This window comes from Castor canadensis, chromosome 15, assembly GCF_047511655.1.
Source record: "Castor canadensis chromosome 15, mCasCan1.hap1v2, whole genome shotgun sequence".
Taxonomy (NCBI): Eukaryota; Metazoa; Chordata; class Mammalia; order Rodentia; family Castoridae; genus Castor; species Castor canadensis.
Window position 1 is genome coordinate 79413170 of NC_133400.1, and position 26592 is coordinate 79439761.

At 40.8% G+C, this 26592-nt stretch overlaps 1 protein-coding gene across 1 annotated transcript in view; it reads left to right on the top strand.

The window, feature by feature from the left end:
• The window catches only part of Cubn (cubilin), a 253945-nt gene that overhangs the window by 11926 nt on the left and 215427 nt on the right, over window positions 1-26592 (top strand). The window contains exons 8-15 of the mRNA XM_074056589.1: window positions 223-379; window positions 3207-3338; window positions 4207-4302; window positions 5385-5503; window positions 5864-6050; window positions 7135-7247; window positions 10374-10608; window positions 25406-25587. Coding sequence (XP_073912690.1) covers window positions 223-379; window positions 3207-3338; window positions 4207-4302; window positions 5385-5503; window positions 5864-6050; window positions 7135-7247; window positions 10374-10608; window positions 25406-25587 — 1221 coding nt within the window. The remainder of the gene's footprint in view (window positions 1-222; window positions 380-3206; window positions 3339-4206; window positions 4303-5384; window positions 5504-5863; window positions 6051-7134; window positions 7248-10373; window positions 10609-25405; window positions 25588-26592) is intronic.

The window sequence follows — 26592 nt, forward strand, 5'->3', positions numbered from 1 at the left end:
TTTGGGATAAATTACAGGATACTCCTACTCTGAAATAAAGGTGTTTCCTTTTTTCTGTGGTATAGTCTAAATGCTTAAATAATATGGGAAGAAAAAGAGAAACTACTCAAGTGGCCTCATGGAAGTGAGGCTCGTAGCACATTTGGGGCTTGGTGAGATTTTCAAAGGCTTTCTTGGTTCCTTTCCTAATGTCCTGTATTTACACTGTTGTCATCCTGCCAGCCTAACTACCGCTGCATCTGTGATGCCGGGTGGACATTTCTGCCCAACAGCCCTGCCTGCACAGAGGATGAAGATGAGTGCAGCCCCAATCCTTGTTCGGAAAATGTGACATGTTTCAATACTCAGGGCTCTTTCTACTGTGGGGCCTGTCCAAAAGGTACATTCACTACATGCCCAGTGTTACACGCTAGACAGGCAAGGCACTAGTACCAATTTCCTTGCACTATGGACGGGTAACATGCTTATTCTGAGGAGATGCTTGTTCTGTTTCCTGTTGCATGTCCTGTTTCACTAACATCTTCTCAGGGCCATCTCACTGCTACAATTTTGTAAACGAGATGGGAGATTTGTTCAAAAGTGTGCTAGAGTCAAACTTGGGAACATGGCTAACCATAGCATTTGAGAAGTCTAACCTCGTGTTGCTGTGGCCATCAGCCAACTAGACCTGTGGTCAAAAGACCTGTTCTCTAGTTCCACCTTTTGTATTAATCAGATGTTTGCAAACTCAGGCAAATTCTTTGATTTCTTTGCATCTCTGCTACGGTTTGGTAGTTCTCACCTGGGCATGTCATTTGAGTACTCCATGTCTTTGCTGGGGATAAAGATATCTAGCTCCATCACAGCCACACAGTGACCTAATCTCCAGGGAAGGCTAGGCTGTATGTTGAACTGCTGAAACATGGGCTCTGTACTTAGAGCAGAGACTGACTGCCTGGGCTTGAATCTAAGCTTCCTCTCTCTATATGAGATCATCATCACCCATTTAACATTTATCTGCAGGGCACCTGATAAGAGCAAAACTCTGTGCTGGATGTACTGGGGAGCAGTTAACAAGACTTTAGGGAGTTTACTGAGCCTCTCTCTGCTTCCTGGGTGTTTTCAAAAGTAGAGTACAGATTATCATAATAGTAGTTCTTCTTTTATGAAAATGTCAAGGGTACCATGAAAGTGTAAGAAAGTATTGTTTTAAATCTTGAAACTACAACAAAACTCATTGTAGGAACTATTATTCGCACTTTTTTTTTTCATTTTTCTTTTATTATTCATATGTGCATACAAGGCTTGGTTCATTTCTCCCCCCTGCCCCCACCCCCTCCCTTACCACCCACTCCGCCCCCTCCCTCTCCCCCCCACCCCCTCAATACCCAGCAGAAACTATTTTGCCCTTATTTCTAATTTTGTTGTAGAGAGAGTATAAGCAATAATAGGAAGGAACAAGGGTTTTTGCTGGTTGAGATAAGGATAGCTATACAGGGCTTCAGGCTTGGAAAGGTTAAATACCAAATACTTTTGCTAAGATCACATAACTTATCAGTAGCTAGGATTCAAACCCAGCTCTGCTTAACCCTGGCTCTGAGCTGAGCTGCTGAATACTCTATTGCTGTGCCTCACCAAGGAAACACACACACCTACTGCATCACTTAGTGATTTGTGGTTTAGGGATTTTCTGTGTAAGTTATATGTTATAAAACTAGAAAGAAATGGAAACAAACTGTGAAGATTTTCTCCTTTTTAAATCTCAGGGGGAAATAAAATTTGCAAATAAACACAATTTCAAAGGTAATTTATCAATGATAATCTTTAAAAAGTAGAAATCAGAAACCCAAATTACACAAATTAGAGGATGGACAATGTGCTGACATTCTTCTTTTTATATTGTTGGAGAGAAAAAAAAGCTATTTATTTTCCTCTTAATCAACCTGTTGTCTGTGAATATTAAAGTAATATATACTATTTATAAAATATAAAGAAACCATAAAAATATGGGAGAAAAGCAGAAAAAAGTACTCAGATTATTATCACTCTGAGAATTGCCTTTCTGAGGACTATATTTCCTCCAGCTTTTCTGTGTGCACTCATGTAATTATCCTCAAATATAATTTTCCCAAGTAGGTTCTTAGAAGGAGACTCCACTTAGGTTGTAAATATTTTAAAGGTTTAAAGAGTTTTCAAGCATTGTTATAACTTTAACTTGAATTATGAGAGTAATATAGACTTACAATTGTATAAAATAGGAATGACTAAGGTAAAATGATATTCTCCTCTTCTCCTTCAGTCTCATCCTCCTATTGAGATTACTATTAGCCATTGCTTTTTACTCATAGAAACACATCCAAACAGAAGCAGGCTTTTAAACAATTCCTTCCCCAAACTGGGGGTATGATTCTCAACTCTAGTATTCTAAAATTTGTCATATACAACTAAAAAATGCATGGGAAAATTCTTTCAATGTGTGTATATGTTCACATATACACACATACAGGCATATGTGCATTATTAAAATTGTGTTTTAGAGCTAGGTACCTGTAATTCTAGCTACTCAGGAGGTAAAGATCAGGAGGTTCAAGGTTCAAAGCCAGCCCGGGCAAATAATTCATGAGATCCTATTTTGAAAAACCCTTCACAAAAATAGGGCTGGTGGAGTGGCCCAAAGTGAAGGTCCTAAGTTTAAGCCCCAGTACCACAAAAAAAACATTGTGTTTTAGTATTCAGTGGCATAAATGAGTCATAAGGTAATCAGTTGTAACACTATTGACCATTGACTTTTCCTATTAAACAATGCTGCAACAGACCTCTTACATACATTTTACTATGCTGGTAATTTTATTATGATAGAATAAGTTTTAAGAAGTAGAATTGTTAGACAAAGGCTATGTATTTAAATCATTGTTTTTTAAATGAATACTGCCAGATATCTTTCAATCAAAGGTTATGTACTTAAAAAAATTAATGAATACTGCCAGATTTCTTTCCAAATTGGTTAGATTAATTTATTACTGAACTAACAGTCTTAGGTGCAACTAATTTCCCTCTACTTTGACAGAATTTGTTTCTAAGAATTTAAGACAATTTTTACCAATTGGTCTATCTCATTTTAGTCTATAGTTATTTTAGTAGAACAACATTTTATGTGTTTTAGCTCTTTGTATTTCTTCCTCACTGCCTTGTGTATAGAGCTAACATTTCAAATCTTGTTTTTCTAGGCTGGAAAGGAAATGGGTATCATTGTGAAGACATCAATGAGTGTGAGATACATAATGGCGGCTGTTCAGTGGTTCCACTTGTTGAGTGTGTGAATACACTTGGGTCTTTCCACTGTGGGGACTGTCCACCCGGTACTGTAACCAGGTTTCCTGATACTGTTACAGGCAACATTTGAAAGCAGAATCTTGTGCTCCACTTAAAATATGATTTCTGTCTAAGATCAGAAACTGAGTAGTCCAGCATGTTTAATTTAACATGTTGATTCAGAACATATTAGTACAACTATATTATAAGAAAAGAATAAAAAAAAATAGAAAACAAACTTTTTCAAACTATGGAATTGTCACTGAGATAATACAAAATTGGAAGAATTTTCTGTGTGAATCTCAGATCTACTGTTTCTTTGTTCCCACATATAATTTATTGATAATTTATTAACTCACAGGATGTTTTACAGATTAAGTTTACTAAATCACAGACATATCATACATGTTAGTTTCCTTTTCTTTGGAAAGAAGTCACTACTGCTCTTTTCTACATTGAGTTAGTATCCAAAACATTCAGAGTGTTCTAAGGGATAAACTGAATCTCGTATGTTTTAATAACACGAACCAATAGCAGCTTAGACTTCTGCAATAATTTACCTCTAAGAATATCAGCATCACTGAGATGAAGAAATGCAAGTTGTTCCTTCATATCAGCAATTTCCAAGCCTACTAGTAGTTTCTATGTCTACTTGAAGTCATAGACACATACATATTTATACATGTATTTCATTAGAAACAAGCAAGAATCTTGTTTATGAAGTCAGTTTATGAATCTAGTTATTCTTTTCTCTCAATTATACAATTTTATTTATGCCACTTTATATTTGCATCTTCTGTTTTGATGACACGATCTCTGGTTGGTCTACTTCACGATATATGAGTCTCAGGTTGGCATTCTCTTTCTCCTTCACTCCTGACATTATTTCCCCTTTCCCTATTCTGCTTTGACCAGGTTACAATGGCAATGGAAGAGTGTGCACTCCTGAAGACATTTGCTCCTTCAATAATGGAGGCTGCCACCCAGAAGCATCGTGCTCCTCAGCTGTGGGTAAAGACTTGCCTCTCTCTTTGGACTTTAGTATTTTAACCCAATTCTCTGAAACCATTTGACATTGTAAAACCAAAAATCTTCTGTCCTCAACGTTCTTCTTTTGAGCTTCAAAATGAAAATTCATTCATTTTATAAAACTATATGCTTGGATTTTTAAAAATGCAGTAAGAAGGCCAGATATGGTGGCACACCTGTAAACCCAGCTACTCAGGAAGTGGAGGTGGAGATTGAAGGACTGAGGACTAGCTGGGGCAAAAGAAGGAGACCCCATCTGAAAAACAAACTAAAAAGCAAAAGGATTGGGGCTATGGCTCATGTAGTAGAGTGCTTGTGTTGCAGGGCCTGGAGACCAATCCCCAGTACTGTCCCCCCCCCCAAAAAAAATAAATAGGTTATGCTCTTTTATGATCTGCTCTAATTTAGGAATTATTTCCCAAGATAATTATCTCCCAAGATGAGGAAGAAGGAAACATCACTTCCCTTTAAGGACTTTTCTGTTTCTATGCCATTGACTAGAATTGAGCCACAAGGCTAAACTTGGCTGCACAGGCTGACTGGGAAGTGTAATCTTTATTTCAGGTACAATGAATCTAGCTGAAATAAGTGTTTACTACTAAGGAAGGAGAAAATTCCAGTTTTATATCCTTGGTCAAGACAATCTGTCTGAGCTCAGCCTTCATTTGTAAAGGTGTAAATAGTTATAATAGTACTTGCTTGTAAGGCTATTGAGAGGTTTAAAGCAGTCTCTATAGATAGATACAGTGCTTGCAACAGATCCATTCAAAGAATCCTCTTTTCTGCAATGACCCTTCTGTGATGAAGAACTCCCATTTCCTTTAGTGAATATCTCACTTGTACACAGCTCAAGACTTTCTGACACATTAAGTGAGAGCACCAGTGCCAATACATATATAAAGCATTCTAATATTTTATTCTCATATTTTGTTTTGTCCACCCATAAGAATATGCAGACTTGACATTGACAGATTCCTATTTTGACACCAGAACCTGAATTCAGTTGTTGCCACTGAACTGAGAAGACTAACTATATCTATACTTTCATTTTTATTACTGAACAGGCTCCTTTCCTGTCTGCACCTGTTCCCAAGGATATACTGGAAATGGTTATGGACCAAATGGATGTGTGCGCCTCAGTAACCTTTGCTTACACCACCCTTGTATAAATGGGCAATGCATAGTAAGTTTTGTTCTTCTTTGGAAATGAGTGCTTGTGAATAATTTTAGTTTTGCTTTTGTAAAATAAATTTTATATGATTTATGAATTTTAAAGTAATGATTCAAACTTAAGATAAGTAACTGTGAATAACTCTCAGATAAAAGGTAGGTAAGGAATTTAGTTTCCAGGAAAAACCAGTTAATTTTTATCACAGTGATTTGCAAAGTAGAAACCAAAGCTCACAATTTGATCCAACAGAAAATACTCAGTATGGTTCAACTCCTATTAGGTATGCCACACAGTATCACTTTGCTATTTGGACTGGTTCTATTTTGTTGTGTAACCATTTATTTTATGTTATTATGTTTTTTTTCTCCTTAGGATACAGTCTCTAGTTACTTTTGTAAGTGTGAATCAGGTTGGACTGGTGTCAACTGCACAGAAAATATCAATGAGTGTTTGAGCAACCCCTGTTTGAATGGGGGAACTTGTGTTGATGGCATTAATGCCTTCGGCTGTGAATGCACTAGTTCTTGGACTGGATCTCACTGTCAGACTCCCCAGCAAGGTATGGTCAGTGTTTCTTACACCACAGATACACAAACTTAAAAGTATCTTCAGTGAGTCCTACAGATTCTCCACCTGAACCTCCTTTCTTGTCCATATGCTCAGATGCTGAGAATGAAATCTTTTCTTGTAGAAATGACCTAGAATTCACAAGGTACATATTTATAAATCTCCAGTTAAGCCAGAATTTTTCTTCAAAAGAATTAAATTGGCATTTGCCATTTTTATTATATCCTTTGTGAATATAAAATGTGTAAGGTACTGCCTTTTATAGTTCCCTCCTTTCTATATTGTAGCCTTTTAATTTCCCTAGAATACTTTGCTTAATCATATCACTCTTCTGCTTGGAACATACACTGGCACCTCATTGCCTGTTAAATAGAGATTGGGATTGTTTCTCAATAAACAGCCTCCACTCTATCCATCTAACATTATTTTTCACTAGTGTCCTAAAAATACTCTGATTCAAGGCAGACATTTTTCTTTTGTCACCTGACTCCATGTGCCACCATGAATTGTTCAAACCATGTTCTTTTAGTTGGGAAATGTCTTCACACAACCCTCTCCAAATTCTGTCCTTGTTTTCCATCATGCTGTATGTGTTGCTCGGTTGTACTTCACATTCAACCCCCTCCAAACAGTCTCTTCTGATAACTCCACCCTCGCTTATTACTCCTGGTTCTGAATCAATACATTTGTTGAGATGTGATAATCTGTTTAGGATAACAGTAGACCCTGTGGAGAAAATGGAAACATAAAATACCGTCTCCACTTACTATCTGCTCACCTTCTGGCTAAGATATAAGACTATCACAAAACGGCAGAGAAAATGGCACAAGATGGCAGAACTAAAGCTATGAACTGAAGTGTGTGCATTAAAGTCAAGTTTCAGGTACAGGTGTAGAGTACAGGAAAATAGAAGACAAGAAGGTGATGGACTATCAACTGGACTTGGAATAAATGGCGGACTTTGGCTAGGCATCACCAGACAAGAGACAGAGAAGAGGGAATGGTAGGCTCGGTTGCCTAGCCTCTTCCTTTTAGGAGTTTCTGTAAAGCACAGCTCTACATTGTTTCCTTTGCAGTTTGTGGGGGGTCCCTCTCAGGGATGAATGGAAGCTTTAACTACAGGAGCCCTGATACTGGTTATGTTCACGATGTTAACTGCTTCTGGGTTATCCGAACTGAACTGGGGAAGGTAAGTGTAGTAACTACTGTCCAAATGAAGATTTCACTTATGTATCTGAATAAGTGATATATTATGTAATCATTACATAAAGCACACAAGATGAACTCAGCTCTCATATATTTTTTACTAAGTACCAAGCTTTGAGCTAGCTATTTTGCCTACCTTTCTCTAACCCTCTACTAACTCTTTGAAATAAATAACAATATGCTCATTTTATAGATGAAATAACAGAAACTAAGAGAAGTTGTTTAAACATTACTTAGTTTGTAATTGGAATAGTTGCATTTCAAAGTCAAGTGGGTCTGGTTCCAAAGTCCATGTGTTGTCTACAACTGGATGCTTCTCTATCTTGGTTAACTATAAGCCAGGCGCTACCTTGTGTTATCATGCTGTTACTGAGAAAGTAGTGTTTGAAGGTGCTGTCATCTCGGTTATATATTGATTATTATGCAAAATAGTGAAAGATACTAAGATAGTTTCCTTATCAAACGTCCTCTGTGCACCAAGGACTAAAGTCCACACTTCATATACATCATTGCATTTTTAACTTTCATAATCCTAAAGATAGAACTTTTATAACCTTCATTTTAAGTGTGACAAAACAGGTTCAGGCAGTTGGAAAATTTATCCAGGTGTGGGTTACTTGAAAGGCACGCAGGATCCCACACTATTCAACTCCACTATTTTAAAAAAAATTTGGTTGTTAGCATAAAATTGTTGTATAGGAGGATACATTGTGGTATTTACATATGTGCTTACAATGTATCTTAGTTAGATTTACCCCTTCCATCATTCTCCCTCCTCCCCTCTTCTGAGAACAGTTTCAACAGGTTTCATTCTTTTATTCATATATGAATACAAAATACAGCCACCATATTCACCCTCATTCACTCTTTTCTTATGCCCTCCCCTGGAAAACACCGGTTTTAACCCTCCTGGCATTATTATTTTTTTTTTAAGTGTATATTGATAGTCCAAGGGGGGTTTGCCTTGATATTTCAGACATGTATATATCGGGCTTTAATCAGATTGATCCCCCATTACTTACTCTTTCCTTATCACCATGCTCCCCTATAATTTAATAGCTTACAATATATTATATTATTTTCATATATCGAGGGATATTTCAATATTTTTCATTCTCTAACATTTTCTTTCCCTCTTCCACTTCACATAGCCCCCTCAGACACTCACTAATACAATTTTGTTCTCTTTCTTGCTATATATATATATGATCATACATGTACTTATGTGTACATTTAACATATAGCTCTAGCGTCCACATGAGGGAAAACATTTGACCTTTGACTTTCAGCTCCACTCTTAAAATTAAGATCCACTCTCAAGGTTTTCAGTACTGTTATCCCACTCAATTACTCAGATTTTCTAAGTATTTGTTTTTCAACCAATCCTGAACTTGTTAAAATAAAGTGGCATGTCTGAATAGATAAGATTTTCTCTTGAAATCTTATTAACTTTTTCCAGCAAACTAAGATTACAGAAAACATTATTTTCTTTTAAGGAGAGAAGGTGTTTGGAGCCTGGTAACCTCACAATAGAATAAATTCCAAAGTAAATTTCCCAATGCGTGTGTTATGTGAATTTCCTTCCTTCCATTTAGTTTTCATGAATTCTGTTTCCTGACATTGAAAACACCTTTTTCCAAGAAAAATTTCTTATGTGAAAATCTTTTAATATGCTCATTACCAATTTATAAGAAAATGTATCCTGCTTTTTCTTAGTTATTGTGGTTTTGTTTCTTCTTCCCACCATATTACAGTAAAATATGTACAAGTAATCAAATTAATTAACATTCATTTGATTTTTATTTAAATTGCTTCAAGGAGGAAAATAATGTAATGATCTCAAAATATCTTAGCATAAGATTTAAAAAATAGCCTGAAATTCTATTTCATTAGCTGAATACTGTTGTGATTTTCAGTTCTGACGAAAAATGAATTGAATAGCCTTCCTTTGGTTGGTTGATTGTTTTGAATGAGGTTGCTGGTACGAAATCTTTTGTTTTACTAATTGTATTACTATTTGTGAAGTTGTACATTTTAATACTCTCCCCCAGAGACTCTTTCATGTTCATTCTCTTATACTTGCTTACTCAGTGCTTCCCATGCTGCTGTCTTCATCATTCCCTGCTTTTAGTAGTCCTCACTGTTAGCGATATGCAGTCCCCGGAGATCTGCATACTCAACACATGTCTACCCCATGTCCACTTAGCCGGCACCTGAGCTTGTCAGTCTGGACTGAGCATCAGCATCTTTTCGGAGCAATTAAAAACAGATGTGTGTATAATACTTACACAGGTTATTCAGGGGACCAGGCATGTGAATGGCAGTATTAGCCAGTTTGACTTAATTCAAGGTAGACTTTTTAAATGACTAATTTATTTTACTGATTTACAAACACTGTCAGGCATTCACTTGAAGTGACTGTATCTGATATCTGACAGTGTAATGAACTCTAGGAACATTTATTTCATTACATTTTCAATTGACATAATATTTGTACATATTTTATGGGGTGCAATATGATAATTTCAAACATGTGTACAGTGTGTAATAATCAAATCAGGATATGTAGCATTTCCATGTCCTCAAAGATTTTTGATATATTTTGATATCAATTAAAGCTTGGTCTTAGCAATTTTTTCTTTTTTAGTGCTACTGGGGTTTGAATTCAGAGCCTAGCGTTTGTTATGCAGGTGCTCTACCACACGAGTCACATTCCCAGCCTTTTTACTTTACTTTTCAGATAAGGTCTTGCTTTTTCACTTGGGGCTGACCTTGAACCATGATCCTCCTACCTCTGTCTCCCATGTCACATAGCTGGGATTACAAGCATGAACCACCATACCCAGCTAATTTGTTGAGATGTAGTCTTATTAACTTTTTATCCAGGCTGGCCTCAATCTGCAATCCTCTGACCTCTGCATCCCAAGTAGCTGGGATTACCAGGTGTTCATAGCAATTTTTAATACAAGTCCTTTAATATGTAGAATTGCTGTAAGTATTGTTGGGTAATCAGAAAATGATAAGTATGTCTTTCTATATCAATAAATTCTAGTTAATAGAATTAACATGGAAATGAAAAATAATTTACAGTGACTTTTATATTTTTTAGGTTCTAAATATCACTTTCAGTTTTTTCGACTTGGAGCCAGTGAACAATTGTCCACATGAGTTTCTTCAGATCCACGATGGAGACTCCTCTGCAGCTTTTCCACTTGGAAGATTCTGTGGCCACCAAGGCCCTGAGGGTCTGGTCAGCAGTGACAATGCGCTGTACTTCCATCTCTATTCTGAACACTTGAGAACTGGGAGAGGTGTCACAGTAAGATGGGAAACACAGCAGCCAGGTGAGTGTAACCCAAGGGAGGAGCAAAGCAAAACCTCGAGGTTTTCTTGATGAATATTGTGACAGATTTTGGGAGCCAGAGAAACATAACATTTTTAGAATTATTTTAAAGTCAAATAAATCCAAAAAGAATAGATTTCATTAGGTGTTCAAAGATAACAAAATTAGGATGTGTTGACAGGGACTAAAGTCCACGAGTTTTAATGAGTCTGATGAAGTTACTGAACAGTGTGCTTTAAAATTCTGCTAATAAAATTACTTCAGGGATGTCTCTGAGGACATGGTCTACCCCTTCATGTAATATTCTATATCTTAGTGACCACACGATAACTTGTTCTTTTTTGTTATTTTGGTTTTGGGACTCAATTTTTTTTTTTTTTAAACCTTTTCAATTATCATTTTTTTCTCTTTTGGCAGTACTGGGGTTTAAACTCAGAGCTCTGTGCTTGCAGAAAGCAGGCACCCTACTGCTTGAGCCAGGCCTCCTAGCTATCAAATTTTAAGCACATCCAAGGTAGAACAGGATACCAACCTTCATTTATTAATAAATCTGTGGATCTATTTCTGAAATTTCTTATCTTTTTTTATCAGTTTCTATCTCTTCTGGTATCTCCTTAGTTTAACTACTGAAGGTTGAAATTTGGTAGGGTAAATCCTCTAGCCTTGCTCTTTTTAAATTTGAATAGATTCTTTGTATATCCACATGTGTTTTTGAATCACCTAACCAATTTCCCTCAGTAATCCGCTGGAATTTTATTGGCATTGCGCTGACTCTATAATGAATTTAGGAAGAAGTGGTCTCTTAAAATTGAGGCCCACCATCCACTAACATGGACTGTCTCTATTTTTAGCTCTCTTTCAATTTATCTTGGCAATGTTCCATAGATTTCAGTATTTAAATATTCCATATATCTTGTAAAATTTGTTTATAAACAATTAATGTTTTATGCTATGTGGAATGCTAATTTTTCTAAAATTTAATTTTCTATTTCTTGTTACTGTGTAGATATTTGATATATTTTAAAAATATTTGATTGTAGCCACATTGTTAAATTCATATCCTAAATTTAAAAAAAAATGTATATTTTTTCATGTAAACTTATACCACTTGTGAGTCTTTGTAACTATTATTTCTTTTTCTTGACTCACCCCAGCTAAAACCTCCAATACAAAGTTAAGCAAAATGATAGGGTAAGGCTGGGCTCCAGGGGCTTCACCTGTAATCCTAGCCACTTAGGAGGCTGAGATTGGGAGGACTGTGGTTCTAAGCCAGCTGGGCAAAATGTTCATGAGACCCCATCTCAACAGGTAAAAAAAAAAACTGGGCATGGTAGTGAGTGCCTGTCATCCCAGCTATAGTGGGAAGCATAAATAGGAGACTCTCAGTCCAGGATGACATTGTCATAAATTGAGATCCTATCTCAAAAATAACCAACCCAAGAAGGGCTGGCAGTCACCTGTCTAGAAAGCACAAAACCCTGAGTTTAAACCCCAGTACTGCCAAAAAGCAGGGGGAGTAGGTAGAGTAGACACCCTTGTCTTTTTCCTGACTACCTAGGGGAATGTTCATTATTACATCTTGAATATAACATTAGCTGTAAGTTTTTTGTGGACAACTTTTATCCAGTATATAACACATTACTCACAAATTCAGTGTTGTAAAGCACTAATCCTTTTAATTTTGTTTCTGGTTTTGTGGGCCAGGAATTTGGAAGGGGTCCAACTCGGCGGTTATTACTGGAAATCTGTTAATTGATTACAATCAGATGTCACCTGGGATGACAGTTATCAAAAAGCTCAACTGGGCTGAACCTTCAGGGTGGCTGACTTGGGTGGAGGATAGCTCAGTAACAGAGCTCTTGTCTAGCATGTGTGAGGCCCTGGGCTTAAGCCCCCCCAGCACTGAAAAATAAAAGGGCCCCCACTACGGCTAACAATTAATACTGCTTTTGGATGAGAGCACAATCAGGGTGTTGATCTGAGTGCCTAACTGTTACTCCTCAAATAAGGTGCTGTTTGAGTAGTGGCCCTTCTTTCATGGCAAGTGACTTCTCTCAGAGTAAGCATTACAAAGAAGTCAGATGGGTGCGGGTGGCCTTTTTTTTGGTGGAGGGGGGCTGATCCTTAAAAGTCACGTGGTGTTACTTCTGCCAAACTTATTTATTGAATTAGTTACAAGCCTGCTTAGCTTGAAGAAGAGTGGACATAGATCTCTACTTTTCAATGAGAGCAGTACCAGAATAAAACCCCATATCCTTTATTCTTAGTTTTCCAAGTTTCACAAATAGGTGTTGAGTTATATACAACAGTTTTTCTGAATCTATTGAGATGATCATAAGTTTATAGTAAGATGATCTATTCTATAAATGTGGTGGATTACATTGAGTTCAGCCATTTGCATGTCTTCTTTTGAGATATGTCAGTTCAGATCCTTCAAATTAGATTATCTTTTTTCTTGCTGTTTAGTTGTTTGAATTCCTTATGTATTTTGGATATTAACTCCTGATGACAAATATAGATTGCAAATACTTTCTCCCATTTCATAGGCTCTTTCTTCACTCTGTTGATTGTTTCTTTTGGTGGGCAGATGTTTTTCTAGTATGATGCAACCTTAATTTTTCTTTTGTTGCCTGTGAATTTGGAGTAAGGTCTAAAAAATCATTGCTTAGATCAATGTTATGAGGCTTTGTCTCTATATTTTCTTATCATAGCTTTACAGTATCAGGTCATACATTTAGCTCCTTAATCCATTTTGAGTTGATTTTTGGACATGGTATAAAATTTCATTCTTTTGCAAGTTTTCTCAACATCATGTATAACAAAGACTATATTTTCCTGTTGTGTGATCTTAGCACCTTTATCCAAAATCAGTTGAGTATAATGTGTGGATTTATTCTGGGCTCTCTGTTTTAATATAGTAACACACCATTTAGATTACTATGACTTTATTGTATATTCTTGTGTCAGGTAGTGTGATGCTTTATTCTTCTGGTTCAAGATTGCTTTGCTTATTTTAATTCTTTCATAGTTAAATTTGTTCCAGTTATTTTTATGCTGTTGTAAATAAGATTTTTTCTTCTCTTTGGATTGTTCATTGTTAATGGGTATAGACACAGCCAACTTTTATTCCTACAGCTTTACTGATTAATTTAAAGGTTTTCACTTGTTGATTCTAACAGTTTTTGATGATGTCTTTAGGAATGTTTTCTACATAAAATCATACTGTATGCAAAGACAATTTTATAGTCTGCATAGGATCATTTTCCTTTAGCTTGAAGAACACCCTTCAATATTTCTGATACAGTGTATCTACTGCTGACAGAATCTCCAGGTTTTGGTAGTCTGAGAATGAATTTTTCACATTAAACTTTAAGGATACTAACACACATAAGATTTTAGGTGGGCAATTTCCTTTCTACTAACCCTTTAAGTATGCAATTCATTATTTTCTGACTTCCATAATTTCTCTTTGAACAGACCCCCCCCCATCTCCTCCAAAGATAAAATGTCTTTATGTCTTTTTGACCCCTGTCTAAATGTGTTTTGATTTGTTTTTTTGGTTTTCCACAGCTTGGATGTGAGGTAACGACCCTTGTTTTTCATTACATTTTGATCTATAAGCTAACTTTCCTTATCCTCTTAGAAAAGTCACAGCCAGTATTTTTTCAAATACAACTTTTGTCATGTTTTCACTCTCCTCTCTTTTTGATATTTTAATCACACATATGCTGGAGGCTATGACGATGTTTCATTGTAGTCATATTTCTATATTGCTCCTGTCCAATTCTTTTTCAAATTTTGACTCTGTTTGGTTATTTTGTTTTGACATATCTTTGGGCACAATAATCTTGTTTGTGCTGTGTCCAACCTGATGTTAAATATCACTCTATATGTAAAGACTTCTCAACTGCAGGTATTACATTTTTACAGCACTCCAAAAGTATATAATATCTGCCCGTCTCTCTATCATGATTTTAACATGTATCAGAGTGTGTTGACCTTCTAATGTTGCTCTTCCCATTGAAATTCTATTTTTTTGTGCATTCACTAATGTTTTTAGCAATCGTTAGGTTCATTGTTAAGAATATTCATTGGGGCTCACAAAATGAAATTTTATGATTTCTTCTTTACTCATTATCTGAAGTTATTCAATGGATTAGAGCTTTCCCACATCAATTATTTGCTTATTTTTACATACAGATCACATAAGAAATGTAGGATAAATTAATTATTGATTTTCTCCTTTTCCCCCCAGGTATTCAAATTAATGTCTTGGTTCTCTAGCCTTCTTCAAAATGATCAACTAGTTACTACTCTGTTTTATTTTGTTTTGTGTTTTAGACTTTTCCTATACATTTACATCTCAGGACTAGAACCAACTATTTGTCTAAAGAGCTCTCATTTTTTTTCTAGTGGGAAGGATTTAGATCCCACCATCTGAATGCTAGGAGTGGCTATTTTTACTAACCTAGCAACTGTTAGGACCCGGAATCCTATTCCCCCGAGAGACAGAGAGCCAGGCGTGAATGCAATCAACAAAGCAGAGTTTATTGGGCTGGCTAGCCAGGGTCGAGCTCCCACACGGACACGCAGGACCGGTTAGGAAAACACGACTCTGAGCCTCTTTAGGGGAAGTCTTATATAGACCGCGGTGACATGCATATTTTCGTTATCAACATTGGGCAAGCAGGCAGAGCACATCTTGCGCGTACCTCACATCTTGCACGTACTTCACATCTTGCATGTACCCCCCGCTCACATTCCCCACATTCTATATGCCCTAACTGAGCCCTGCCGCATTGCTTATCTTATCTACATGGGATGTTTGGTACTGGTTTCTCCAACAAGGGGGTTGGGGCCCGCTGAGACCTCCTATTCCTTTCATTCCCCCCTTTTCTTACGGCCTAAATTGAGGAATCATTCTCAAGGGGATGAAGAGCCTGATATTGTTGGCGGAGGACCAGAAGTTGGATAGTATTAATTCGACTTTTGACAAAAGTCATAAGTCGGTTTAGAATCCAGGGTCCTATGGTAACAAGTAATAGGATGATTATTATTGGCCCTGCCAATGCAGATAAAAGGGTAGCCAACCATGGGGACTGGTTAAACCAAGACTCGAACCAGCTTTCCCTGGCCTCTCTTTCTCGTTTTCTTTGTTCCAGGCTCTTTCGAAGTTTAGACATGGAGTCACGAACAACTCCGGTATGGTCAGCGTAAAAACAACATTCTTCCCCTAGAGCAACACATAGTCCCCCCTTTTGGAGGAACAACAAGTCCAGACCTCGTCGGTTTTGAAGTACTACCTCAGACAGGGAAGTGAGGGATTTTTCTAGGTGGCTAATGGAGGTTTCTATTCTCTCTATATCTTCGTCTATGGCTGCACGCAGCGAAGACATCCCTTTCTGCTGGGTGGCCAAAGAAGCTATGCCGGTTCCTGCTCCCGCTAACCCTAGGCTGAGTAGGGTAGCAATAGTTACTGCGGAAATAGGTTCTCTCTTTTTCCTTTTTTCAACCATTTTTGTATTCCAGTATGAATATAGACTCTCTTCCGAATGATAGAGGATGCGGGGCAGCACAGTCACTATAACACAGAATTCTTTAGAGCTGTTAAACACCTTAGTTGATAGGCACGGGGTGAGTCCAGACCGCGAGCATAGCCACCACCCATTGTCCTTTGGAATTACCCATTTAATAGCATTTTCCCAGGTAGAACTGGCGTTAATAACAGTACATAAGTCCCGTCTGTTCTTTGGCACTTTTCCTAAGCAGGTTCCTTGGCCGCTTACCTGCTGTATGGTCAGACCTCTCTTACGGTCTCCCCAGGAACATTGAGTAGGGTTTTCCTCAGATGAGGTATCGTGAGTGGTGTTTAGCCCTATTGCCTCATAGAATGGGGGCCTCACATCATAACATAACCAACAGGAGTTAGTCATGTTAGGGTTGGTGTGGTTTAACGTCAGGAAGGCAGCACCCACTAGCTCCCAGAGGGGGGTCTTTAGATGCGGTCATGAGACTGGGCCTCACCAGGGGAGGGCTGGTTTCTGATGGTCTTGGAGTTGTAACATTAGCCCGGGCTATGGTTGAGGGAAGGTGATGAGCTGTGGGAGGTCGGGGAGGTGGCTTTACATAGGGTGGCCTAAGTACCTTATTAGGGCCTATTGTTAGAGTAGAGACTGGTTGTTGCACACGCCGCAAAGTAAAAAGGGCTCCTGGATGATTTGTTTTGTAGAGTCTGACTCCCCAGGATTTACCCAATTCCCAATTCGTTGCCTTTTTTCCTAAATCAGTGAAATTTATCATAATGGGATTACAGTTGGGGGGAGTTGGGCATCCCTTATTTATAGGTCTAGGTTGGTGGTATGTAATGCCAGATTGAGAGACTCTACTTAATTGAATAAGGTCCCCCTGTTCGGGGGGTGGCCACCATATATCCCCTGAGCTCTCACAACCCCATGACTTACAATAATAGTCTGCGATTCCTCCACATTTTTTTCTGTGGTTGGGTTGGGGAGCGGGGCAGACATAGAAGTAACTTTGGCGCAAATCCCATTGTCCCCTGCCAGTGAATAAGGCCCTTAAGTCAAAGTATAATTCTGGGAACCAGGTGCTGGGAGGGGTCACCTTGGAGGTCTGGTTAAGAATGTCTCCTGTGGACACATCTACAATCATCCAGGTCAGGTTAAAAGGTTGATGTGGATTTGTATGCCCCCAGCAAGTGGTGGACAGGGTTAGAAAAAGGAATAAAGTTACCGAGGTCCAGTATGAAGTTTGAGTTTGAAAAAATTTTCCTTGTGGTGGGACACCCTTCTTGTTGGCAGGAAGCCTTTCTTCATAGCTACCGGATCTGCCGGTCTGATGTGGGTGTAGTGGACCCAGGTGATAATCCCATTCTAGGAGGGCTGCGGAGCATCTGGAGTGTTCTCGTTTTTCGGAGCATCCCGTATCAGCCGGAGCTTGAGTGGGTTTGTTGGATGCTTCCGTGCGGACCAATTTTCCTGTTTTTTCTCCGGAGGGTGAGCCCGTCTTACATGGGAATGGTGTACCCATGCTGCAATCCCGTCGACCTTGAGGGCGGTAGGGGTAGTAAACAGTACAACATAAGGTCCTTTCCATCTAGGCTCTAGGGTTTTGGACTGATGCCTTTTAACCCATACCATGTCACCCGGGACTATGCCATGTTCCGGAGCCGGGTCCCTCTTAACAGCGTGGTATGCTTGAATTAAGGGCCAAATCCGTTGTTGCACTTTAGCTAAAGCCTGCAACATGGTCAGGTAATTTGGGGCCAGATCACCTAGTTCTGGGCTTAAGGTCCTCTGAATGATGGGGGGTGGAGCCCCATACAGGATCTCAAAGGGAGTTAGCCCATGGACATAGGGGGAGTTCCGGACTCGGAAGATGGCCAAGGGAAGGAGCGTCACCCAATCACCGCCAGTCTCCAGGGCCAATTTGGCTAAAGTCTCCTTTAGTGTCCTATTCATCCTTTCTACTTGCCCTGAGCTCTGGGGGTTATATTCACAATGTAGCTTCCAATTGGCCCCCATAGTCTGGGCTAGTCCCTGCAGGACTTTACTAACAAAAGCCGGACCGTTATCTGACCCAATTGCCTCGGGCACCCCATATCTGGGTATGATTTCCTCTAGCAAAGCCTTTGCCACTACCTGACTCATCTCCTTCTTTGTGGGAAAAGCCTCCACCCAGCCTGAAAAGGTATCTATGAATACCAGCAAATATTTGTACCCAAACTTTCCCGGTTTTACCTCAGTAAAATCCACTTCCCAACTTCTTCCTGGAGCCCTCCCCCATTCCCGAGTACCTGTATGGTGCCCCTCCCTTCGTCCTGGTTTCATGATTGTGCAGCTGGCACAATCTTCCACAATTTGGCGGACTGCTATGGTCTGGTTGGGAAATCGGAGCTGCGCAGATGTCAACAAGTCTAGTAATTTTCTCCGCCCCAAATGGGTGGACTTATGTAAGCTAGCCAACAGGAATCGTCCGAGTTTTTCAGGCAGAATTAACTTGCCTTCCAAGTCGCTTTTCCATCCGTCTTCCCCTTCTCTAAAGGGGGAGTGGGCTCTCATCCAAGTGAAATCCTCTGTGGAGTATTCTGGTCGGAGGGGTAGCGGAGGGAGCTCTGGGACCGGCACGTCTATCGCCGCAACCGTGGAAGGTTGCCCTGTCTCCATGGGAGGACTCACCATTGCTACTCTCTTTGCTTCTTGATCTGCTGTTGTTACCGACAGCTTCCGGCGTCTTGGCAGACTGGTGGCCTGGGACATACATCACTGCCACTGCCTTCGGTTTTTCCACTGCCATTAATAGACGCTGGACTTCGGCTAGGTTCTTTAGATGTTTTCCTTCTGCTGTGCGGAATCCTCTTTCGCGATAGATGGCCCCGTGGACATGGATGGTACCGAAAGCATAGCGGCTATCGGTGTAGATATTGACTCGCTTTCCTTTTGCCCTCTCCAGGGCCTCTGCCAAGGCAATTAATTCCGCTTTTTGGGCTGATGTTCCGGGTGGGAGGGCGCTGCTCCATACCGTATTTCCTTCTTGGTCGACTACAGCTGCCCCTGCCCTTCGGGCTCCATCTTGGAAAAAACTGCTTCCATCCGTGTACCAGTTTAATTTGCAGCCGGACAGGGGGGTATCCTTTAGGTCAGCCCGTACCTGTGTAACTTCGGAGAGGAATTCTTTGCAGTTATGGACAGGTGTCTGCAGTTCCGGGTTAGGCAACAAGGTGGCAGGGTTCAGGATTACGGGATCTGTGAATGTGATCCGAGGGGAATCCAACAAGAGCCCCTGGTAGTGGGTGAGCCTGGCATTCGTCATCCATTTCCCAGGGGGTTGTTTAAGGATTCCCTCCACCGGGTGAGGGGCCGTTACCCAGAGGGCCTGTCCAAAGGTTAGTTTATCGGCTTCTCTCACCAGCACGGCAATGGCCACTATGATGCGGAGGCAGGGGGGCCATCCTGCCGCTACTGCGTCTAATTTCTTGGAAAAGTATGCCACTGGTCTCTTCCAGGGACCTAGCTGTTGGGTCAAGACTCCTTTGGCTACCCCCTTTTTCTCATCTACAAACAGAGTGAATGGTCTTGTAGGATCTGGCAAGGCTAAGGCAGGGGCCTGCAAAAGAGCGTCTTTTAGCTGATCAAAGGCCTGTTGTTCTCTCTCTCCCCAACTCCAATCTGGAGCTTCTTTGGTGGCCTCATATAGGGGTCTGGCTATTTCCGCAAATCCTGGAATCCAGAGTCTACAGAACCCCGCGGAGCCCAGGAATTCTCTCACCCCCCTAGTGGATGTCGGGGATGGGATAGCCAGAATAGTCTGTTTCATGGCATCAGTCAGCCATCTTGCCCCATCTGCAATCTGATAACCCAAATATGTCACTGACCTTTTACAGATGTGAGTTTTCTTGGCACTTGCCCGATACCCCAGCTCGCCTAATTCCGTTAGCAGGTGTTCAGTAGCCTTGATGCACTCCTCTCGGGTTTCTGCCGCTAACAGTAAGTCATCAACATACTGTAATAGAGTGACTCGTGGGTGGCTCCGACGAAAAGGTTCCAGGTCCTGGCTCAGGGCCTCATTAAACAGGGTGGGAGAGTTTTTAAATCCTTGCGGCAGTCTGGTCCAAGTGAGCTGTCCGGATTGGCCCCCATCTTCTTGCCATTCAAAAGCAAATAGCGGCTGACTAATTTCTGACAATGGAATGCTGAAGAAAGCATCTTTCAAATCAAGGGTTGTATACCATACTTGCGAGGGGGGTAGGTGGCTGAGCAAGGTATAGGGATTCGGAACGGTGGGATGAATGTCCTCCGTCCGCTCGTTTACCTTTCGTAGGTCTTGCACAGGCCTATAGTCCCCGCTTCCCGGCTTTCGGACGGGGAGCAGAGGAGTATTCCAGGCAGACTGACAAGGTCTCAGTACTCCTTCCTTTATTAGCCTGTGGATATGAGGGGCTATGCCTCTTCGGGCCTCCTCAGGCATAGGATACTGTTTCACCCGAATGGGGAGAGCAGAAGCCTTCAATTGTATAACTACGGGCGGGAGGTGTTTGGCGAGGCCGGTTCCCGCAGTCTCTGCCCAGGCCGTGGGAAATCTTTTTACCCAATGAGTCATGTCCCCTCCTGGTTCCTGTTGACTCTCAAACAGACGATGCTCGTCAGCCAATGATAGGGACAAGACATGAATCGGGCTCCCTTCTCGATCAGTCACAATTATTCCATCTGGTTCAAAATGGATATGGGCCCCTATTTTGGTGAGTAGGTCCCTTCCGAGCAGGGGAGCGGGGCTCTCAGGGACGACCAAGAAGGAGTGTGTGACCTGGTGTTTTCCTAAGTTCACCTTTCTTTTGGTAGTCCATGTACATAACTGCGTACCGGTGGCCCCCTGAACAGCACTTGTTCGTGCCTTGTTCAAAGGTCCATGTGCCTTGTTTAAAACCGAATATTGGGCGCCGGTATCCACCATGAACCCCATCGGCTTCCCCTCCACATGCATTGTTACCCAGGACTCGGGGAGGGGGTCTGAGCCCCGTCTCCTTCAGTCCTCTTCTCCGGCTAGGAGGACTCTGGCCTGCTCTACTGCTCGTTCCCTTTCCCTGTTTTCCCCCGGTCTCCTTCCAAACCCTCTTCTTCCTTTTAACTTAGGACATTCTCTCTTCCAATGCCCCGTTTCCTTACAGTAAAAACAGTGTTCCTTATCCGGGGTCCTGGCGTGGCCCCCTCCCCTGGGTTGGTCCCGGACACCCGCTAGGAAAATACGAGCCATTTCTCTCTGTTGCTTTCGGTTTTCCTTAGCCTGGAACTCCTGGTCCTCCTTTCTCAATTTCTCCTGGGCCTCCCTGTCTTCCTTTCTCTGTCTTTCCTCCCTTTCTTCTGGAGTTTCCCTAGCGGTAAAGACCTTTTCCGCTACCTGCAGCATTTCCCTTATAGTCATCTCCCCTAAGTTTTCCTGTTTATTGAGTTTTCTCCTAATGTCTGGAGCTGCCTGATTAATGAATGAGAGTACCACAGCAGACCGGTGAAGGTCCGCCTCAGGGTCAATAGGGGTGTACTGACGGTATGCCTCATAGAGGCGCTCTAAGAAACCGGCTGGGCTTTCGTTTTCCCTTTGAACGACTGCTTTCACTTTTGCAAAATTGGTGGGCCTTCTGGCGGCCGCTCGGAGACCGGCCATAAGAGTCTGGCGGTAGATCCGAAGACGCTCCCTACCTTCTGCGGTCCCGAAATCCCAATTAGGGCGGCGTAGGGGAAAAGCCTCATCTATGGCCGGTTGGAGAGTTGTGGGTCTCCCATTATCCCCCAAGACGTTCTTCCTCGCTTCGTTGAGGATGCGCTCTCGTTCCTCCGTCGTAAAAAGAGTATTGAGCAGCTGATGACAGTCATCCCAAGTGGGACGGTGTGTATGCATGATGGACTCCAGGAGATCTATGAGACACTTGGGGTCTTCAGAAAAGGGCGGGTTCTGCGTCCTCCAGTTATATAGATCACTGGAGGAGAAGGGCCAGTACTGAAACTGTTGCCCTCCTCCCGGTCCCCCTTGGCCCACCATCCGGACTGGAAGTGTAGGGACAGTTTCCTCCCCCTGTGTTGATGAGGGGGGCCCGTCTTCCCCCTCCCTTTCCCGGATCCCTTGGGGGCGAAGTCTTCGACCCATTCCTCCTCCTGCTGCCAGTCCTGTTGAGGAGGATGAGGAAATTTCCTCCTCCGGGGCACTGGCTTGGCCAGGGGGAGTCACGTATGGAGGCGGCCGATCTTCCTCTGCCCCTGCGAGGGATGGGTAAAGGGGGGAACTCTCTGGTAAGACCGGAGATGGTGAAGGAGATGCCCTAATTTGAGGACCAGTCAAGGTGGGAAGAGGAAGTTTTTCCTCCTCCTTTATGACCAAGGCGGGCGTGACTGGGGTTTTAGCCCCGGGGGCCGAACTGGAGGGGTGGGTCAGAAAAACTGTTAACCAAGGGGGAGGGTTCCTCACCAGATCCTCCCAAACCAAAATGTAAGGAACTTGGTCTGGATGGCCTCGATTGTCTGGCTGAAAAATGACTGCTTTAACCTTAGTGATCAGGTCTAGGGAGAGGGAACCTTGAATGGGCCACCCGACTCCAAAGGTGGGCCACTCTGCAGAACAAAAGGTGTCGAACTTACCTTTCTTGATGACCAGACCCGCATTTAAGGCCCTTTCTTTAACTTCTGGAAAGTGAGAAAGGATCAGAGACTTTGGGGTTGTTTGTCCCTGTCCCATTGTGGAAGGAGACTCAAACACCAAGAGAGATAGAACAAAAAGGGTAAAGGCAACAATAATTCCACACACACACAACACTCTCCAGCACTCGCTCGGACCGGTCCTTCTCTCACACTGGTGCGCACCCCATTCAACCTCCTCACCGTCCAACTGGGATATCAGGCCGAAAGGCGTCCACTTGACGGTGGTCGGTCGACTAGCTCAATTAGTTCTTCACCTGGCGCCAGGGTTCCTAAAATGCTCGAGCCCAAATGAGAGGAAAGCCTCTCCCAATAGGACCCTGTGGTCCTCCTTGCGAGATTCCCAGAATGAATCTCCCTGGGGATTGGCCGAATCCCCGCCGCGGCCCAAATGGAACACTCAAGTTCCTCCAAATGAGGGTCTGGGATCCCCTCCCAACGCCTAGGACTTGGGATCGCCCCTGCTTTCTCACAGGCAGGTTCTGTCTCTCGAGAAAATGAAATCTCGGTGGGACCTCCAAATGTTAGGACCCGGAATCCTATTCCCCCCGAGAGACAGAGAGCCAGGCGTGAATGCAATCAACAAAGCAGAGTTTATTGGGCTGGCTAGCCAGGGTCGAGCTCCCACACGGACACGCAGGACCGGTTAGGAAAACACGACTCTGAGCCTCTTTAGGGGAAGTCTTATATAGACCGCGGTGACATGCATATTTTCATTATCAACATTGGGCAAGCAGGCAGAGCACATCTTGCGCGTACCTCACATCTTGCACGTACTTCACATCTTGCATGTACCCCCCCGCTCACATTCCCCACATTCTATATGCCCTAACTGAGCCCTGCCGCATTGCTTATCTTATCTACATGGGATGTTTGGTACTGGTTTCTCCAACAAGGGGGTTGGGGCCCGCTGAGACCTCCTATTCCTTTCACAACATCTGTAGATCTTTCAGTGGACAGAAGTAGAAAGTACTTTTTTATTTTTAAGGGGAAAAACTTGTACTCACAGTGATCTGACAATATATTGGTTTATTTAGATTATTTTCAAACCTCTTGGTCCCTGATGACATAAACATATCACCTGTATACTTAATCCTACAAATTTTTGAAACAATAATACTAATATTACTACAAATAGTATGATAACTGAAAATCATCTGATATTTTGTTAAGATATACTTCGCAGTTTCCAGTTCTTTGGAATTCTCAATTTTACTGCTAAAAATTCTGTGTGTATTTGTCTTATTGTAATTTTGCCAGTGTAACTTTAGAATGTGTTTCTGAAGATGGGACTGTATGGCCAAAAAAACATAGGTTTTGCTAGATGTTGCCATATTGTCTTTGTAGTAATGGTACCATCTTGTATTTTCATTAGCAATTTTGTGTTGAGAGGTAAGGAACAGCCTTTACTTTTGCTTTCTTTATGATGAGTGATGTTGAATAGGAGACATCTGGATTTTTTCAGTGCATCCTCTGTTTACATCTCTATTGTTTTTACAAGATCTTTATGTTAGGAATTCTAATTCTTTATTATGTATTATATTTTCTCCCATTTTGTTATTAAATTTGTTATTTGTTATAAAATACTTTGCTTATAGTATTTTATGCATTTAAATTTTTTACTCACTTGTTAGTTTTCTACGTCTTAAGTTTTGAAAATGTATTTTCTTCTGAAGAACTGATATGTTTTCTCATTAGGAACAATGAGAACCATGTAACTAATTTGTGTCATGTTTTGTTTTGGTAACAAACTTTTTGTATAAGTAATGTGCATGGTTATATAAATCTCTTGTCTTGTACATCTAAAATATCACCTTATTTCATTTCTGTCCTAACGTATATTTATTACAGTCTAGATTAGTCAGCATTTCTCTCTTTCGATTTTACAGCAGCATTTCTTACAAGCCACCACAGATTCTTTGTTCCGTAAATTGTGGGTGGTAATGAAGGAAGGATTCTTCCTTCATTGATCAGTCAGCTAAGGAGCTGGTGTGGTGAAATAGGAGATGGTAGTGGGGTCAGTGTTGAAAATCTGGCTCAGTCCCCCACTTGCTCCATTCCTGGGTCAGTGGCTTCACTCCTATGCACATTTGAATGTCTTTCATTTATAATATGAATGGCTTAACTATATGATTGTGTTGCAGAAGTCTTCTCAATGAAAATTATATGATGCTTAATTATTTAAAATAAAAAGTGATCTGGTTTATTGAAAAACAGAGGGGATGATGGAAGTTCCAGAATTTTTAAAGAGTTACTATATAGAAATCTCTTGAAGAGATTTCTTCAAGGTGAAAACGTTGAAGGACACCTCCCATTAATCATTTCTCAGCTGGTTCAGCACTGTATTTTAAATCATGTTACCATATGATAGCATATACGCATAGAACTTGCACATAGTGACTCATTTACTTATTAGTTACTTTTAGATTTATAATGATGAAGCTGGAAATATAAAAGCCTTGTTTAATTTATGGAGGTATCCAAAACCACTAATAGTTACTTAAATGAAACTTGTCTTCTTAAAGCAGGGGCTTAGATAATTCTACATGACTTACAACTTGTACGCAGGTACAACGTTATTTTTTACTTTTATTTTAGAATGTGGAGGTACACTGACTGACACTTATGGTTCAATCAAGTCTCCGGGGTATCCTGGAAACTACCCCCCAGGAAGAGATTGTGTCTGGCACATTAGAACCAGTGCTGAACTCTTGATAACATTTACTTTTGGGACCCTGAGCCTGGAACACCATGATGGTTGTGGCAAAGATTACTTGGAGGTAAACAATTATGTGTAGATAGAATATACTATCCTTAGGACTCAGGGCTCTACAGTTTGGTGATGCCCTATGGATAATACCAATTTACTAATTATAATTAGATACATTTCTCAATAGACAGCTAATTTCTAAGTTTTGCTTTATCCCTATTCTCACTTATGCCAGTTTGTTGCTGAATCTTCTGGTTTCCGTTTGAATCTGGAAAACAGACTGCCTTGCCTTCCCTGTCCTTTTCTGGTAGTCTAGGAGTAGCAGAAGTAATTACTATTACATAAACACCAAATATGTGTATCTCCTCCAATGTGTTTTCAAATCTTCAGTTGTAAACTAGCATGGTATTTCACAACTTAATTATAGTGTTTCATGAAGAAAAATAAGTTAATAGTGATTGAGTTGAAAGTGGTGAGTCTCACTGGAAAATACTGAAAATAATCATTGGGAGGAAGGGAGTCAATCTGAGTCTCTCTTGCCTCCCATTATTAAAAGATTAAATTTTGGGGGAGGGGGAAAAAGGCTATTATATTCAAATTCTATAGGCACATAGATACATCAAAAATATGGCTCTCTTTAAAAGAAATGTGGCTCTCCAATTGTGGACTGAAAAGATCATTGAGGAGATTGTTGTTTTGTATTTGTCATTATACATCTCAGTACCCCACAGTAGTGCTAAAAAGGCAATAAGCTTTTCCAAGTCCATTAGAGAAGAGTGGAGTGCTATGGAATTATTTATGAAGGACAGAGGCATGGAGCTGTCAAGCAGGGTCTCCACAAGTTGAAGTCATTAGTAATTCAGTAGCTGTAATACTGAATTTGGAGCCTTTGGGAATGATTATAAGATCTGCCTTTCCTTGGAAAATTTTAGCAAAATAATCTTAAATCTTAACAGTAAAGAGTGAGTTATCCTGAAATTAATATCAATAAATTCCATCAAATTAAAATTAGAGGCTTTTTTTATTCCTATGTATTAATTCCTTGATATCATATAATAGAAGATATCAATTTTTC